General features: G+C 35.1%; 1 protein-coding gene across 1 annotated transcript; it reads left to right on the top strand.

The window, feature by feature from the left end:
- The first annotated feature begins 790 nt into the window (after positions 1-790).
- On the top strand, positions 791-1,327 carry LOC111396471 (2S albumin-like). The gene has a single exon (XM_023022901.1). It carries the CDS (start codon positions 802-804, stop codon positions 1,222-1,224), a length of 423 nt encoding a protein of 140 aa, XP_022878669.1. The 5' UTR covers positions 791-801; the 3' UTR covers positions 1,225-1,327.
- Positions 1,328-3,559: the final 2,232 nt, after the last annotated feature.

The following is a 3,559-nucleotide window of genomic DNA, read 5'->3' as shown; positions in this document are numbered from 1 at the left end:
TCTAACAAACTCTTTGTATTTGACACTTAATTTTATTGCTGATTGAAAAATATTTTAGCAACTTTCTAGGCTTCATTAATTTCAAAATACATTTTTCTCTTTTTTTTATCAACCACACACTCTCTAATAAAATATATTATATGTAAACCCAATTTTTTTTTTCATTTTCATGATGGGTGACAACTAGAGGATGCAATATTTTCTCAATCACTCTTCATGAGCAATAGAGAGAATCAATGTTGGCACATTTGTAGTTTGTCTCTACACTTTCAAGGGTTTACAAGTCACGTGAAATAGAATTCTTAATTGTAGGAAAAATACAAATGGTTCTGGCCCTCGTCCAGATAAACTCTAAATAGCTAGGCTCATAATTTTATTGAGGATATGTAAAACAATCTTACTACATGTATATCTTTACTTGCAGAATTTACATTTGGCAAGTTATCACACCATCTTTCACATCTTTAATCCAGCCATTAACAAATTGCCCCATAGCTAATATGGTAAGAGATATGTAAGGCAGAATGTACAAATAGCTTAATCTTACGTTAAAAAAAATGGATGAGAAAAGTTACCATATGACAAATTATTTTACTGAAATAGGAAAGGCAAAAAAAGTAGTTACCTCGAAATCAATGCATGCCACATGTGGAATAATTTGCATGCAATTGTTGTACGTGGAAGCAAGATTTAGCCACCTCAAACACAATTTCAACACGTAAAATACCATGCAAGCCTATGAACTCACTATAAATAGTAATACCCTTCACCACCATTCCTCCACCAGAGATCGAATTTACAATGGTGAAGAAAATTACAAGTGTAGGTGCTATCCTCCTCTTGGCTCTCATGGCCTTGGACGAAGCCTTAGCCACCACCATGACAACCACCGTAACCACCACCACAATCGACGAAGAGGAGAATCAACAATGCCAGAGAGAGATTCAGACACGCAGCTTCCCAAATTGCGAGACGTACCTGAAGCTCGAATTTGATAGAGCTGATGCCACAATAATGTTGCCCTATTCCAAAAAACATTATAAAAGACGTTGCTGTAGAAATGAGCTGAGTGGCATCGATAAGCAGTGTGTGTGCTTTGCTGTGAGGACTATGATGAAGAACATGATGGACAGTGGTCGCCTCAGCGCTGAGGATATGGAGGCTATGCTCGAGCTGGCTGGAGATCTTCCTACCGTGTGCAACTTACGAAAATACCCATGCTGAATATTCAGGCCATTACTCGGTGGTTCATCAATGTAGAAATATGCACACCATCATGTACCGTGTATATTGCCTTGGAATAAAATCTCAGTCTGTCTTTTTCTAAGTTGCCTATCTATTTTTCCAACCCATAATCAATGGAGTTAACTAACTTATATGCATTGAACTAGGGCGAAGCCAGACTTTTTGTATTGTAGGGGCAAAAATTAAAATGCAATTTTTCTTTAAAACAACATAACATTAATGGAAGATCGAATTTCTACAAAATGGAATAAAATCACATTAATGCTGTCAAAACTAATTTCCTCGTTTACTGTAGAAAACAAAAGCAAAACAAAATGTAATAAGATCACAAACACAAGTTGGTTCACCTTCACCATTTCTAAAGAAAAATTAAAGATAAACATATGGACAAAGAAAAGTTGCTCACGAAAACTCTTGAAAAATATAAACAACAAGGCCGGATTTGGGGATGGCAATTGAGAGTCTCTCAAACACTACTGAAGCTACGATCTTATCATTGTGTTGACACACAAAAAGTTCAGCCCAAATCGAATAGCCCAAGGAATGAAGCTCAATTGGAAGATCCCCAAAATCAAATAGCCCAAAAGAACGATCCAATCAGGCAATGTAGGATAAAGGCCCAAATAGGGAAGCCCATGAATGCGGTAATACCATCGCCCAAGGTTGCAAGTCGCCCAAGATTTGAGTGAATGAATTGCCATGCAGTTGCTCAGAGCTGTGACCCTACTCTCATCCAAACATTCAAGTCGCCCAGCGTCTTAGCAAATATAAGATGTTATGGTTACCCAAAAGTGCAGTTAATAAAGAAGTTATTGGGTAATCCTATCACGTTCCACGGTTCAAGGAATTCAATTAAAGATGGTTGAACGACAAAAGTAATGGCAGCAGTTAGAGAAGGCAGTTTCATGACAAGTTGGCCACTATAAGGAAAGTGGGCAGTTATAGAGCGATCAAGTAGTTTTTAAGTGATTGATCACGAAGAGATCATCCATGGAGTATAAAAGGAAGAAAAGACATAGAGCAAAAGACCCTGAATCAAACACTCTCAAACAGAGAATATGTAGCTTTAAATTTCTTAATTTAGATTTAAACACTTCTTTTTCAGTAACTCGTGTGCTTGGGCCCCTTGGAGGCATTCTGTTTTTATTTTCCAATTGTAAAGTCATCGCCAATAAAAACGCCCCTTTTGGGACTTTGTCTCAAGAGGTTTGTCCCTTACACAATCGTCTGATCCCTTTTTAATTGTTAGCAACTAACCCGCGTGAATCACATTGCTATTCTTCAATGTGGAAGTATCATTGCTATTCTTCGATGTGGAAGTATCATTATATATTGCTATTCTTCGACGTGGAAGTACAAAACCCTACTCTGTTACCAAAGACTAAACTAGCCTCGCATACGACGTTGTTCTTCGCATTTTCTACTACCTAACTATCAAAATAGAGAGAGAGTTCAGATTCATCATAAATTATAATACAGTTGTATGTGGAAGAGGATTTGTTAAACCCTAAAGAAGCGTGGAAACAAAAAAGAGAAAAAGAGAGTGAAACAAGAGAGGGTACTTGCAGCTAGTAATGACAATTGAATAAGTCGGGATTTATGTTAGCTATAGACTGAATAGGAATGAAAAAGCCGGTCTTAGTTGCCCCTATCTTCAATAATTATTGTCACTAAAACTTATGAAGTTTTAACTTGTGCATTTTCATGAAGATTGGTAAAAAAAATGATGAGTTATTAATACATAATTCCAACTTTGACGACTAGAGTCATTTGCCAATAGAAATACAAGAAAATAGTGAAATAAATACTTTAATATAATCAATATTTTACCTAATGTGAAACAATAGAAATAGAAAAATGTAAAATGTTACTTATGATCTTCTTTTTTTCTTTTTCTTTTTTCTTTTTTTAATGAATTGGGGGTTGAATATTGTATGTTGTTTTACATTTGACTGAATTGTGTTGAATAATTCCTCTCTCATAATTTAATGTGCTAAATTTGTCATTAAAGTATTCAACATTGATTATAGTAACTATTTAATTGTTATTTAGGCACTAAATTTCAACAAATGAATTCTAAACATACACGTCTAGTCATATATTGTTGATAACCATTTTGGCTCTGGTAACCTATAATGGATCTCAAAGAGTATGAAAGATCTTTCACTAAAATGTCTATAAAAAATGGGGAAATTAAATCATTTCATAAAGCTTCTCGAATTCGAGTAAAATGTTCATATCACGGTTTCAATTATAGAGTTCAATACCGCTCTTTGTTAATAAAATGACATGTTATTACTTCTTTACACGATCT

Source organism: Olea europaea, chromosome 6, assembly GCF_002742605.1.
Source record: "Olea europaea var. sylvestris chromosome 6, O_europaea_v1, whole genome shotgun sequence".
Taxonomy (NCBI): Eukaryota; Viridiplantae; Streptophyta; class Magnoliopsida; order Lamiales; family Oleaceae; genus Olea; species Olea europaea.
This window is presented reverse-complemented; position numbering and strand designations above follow the sequence as displayed.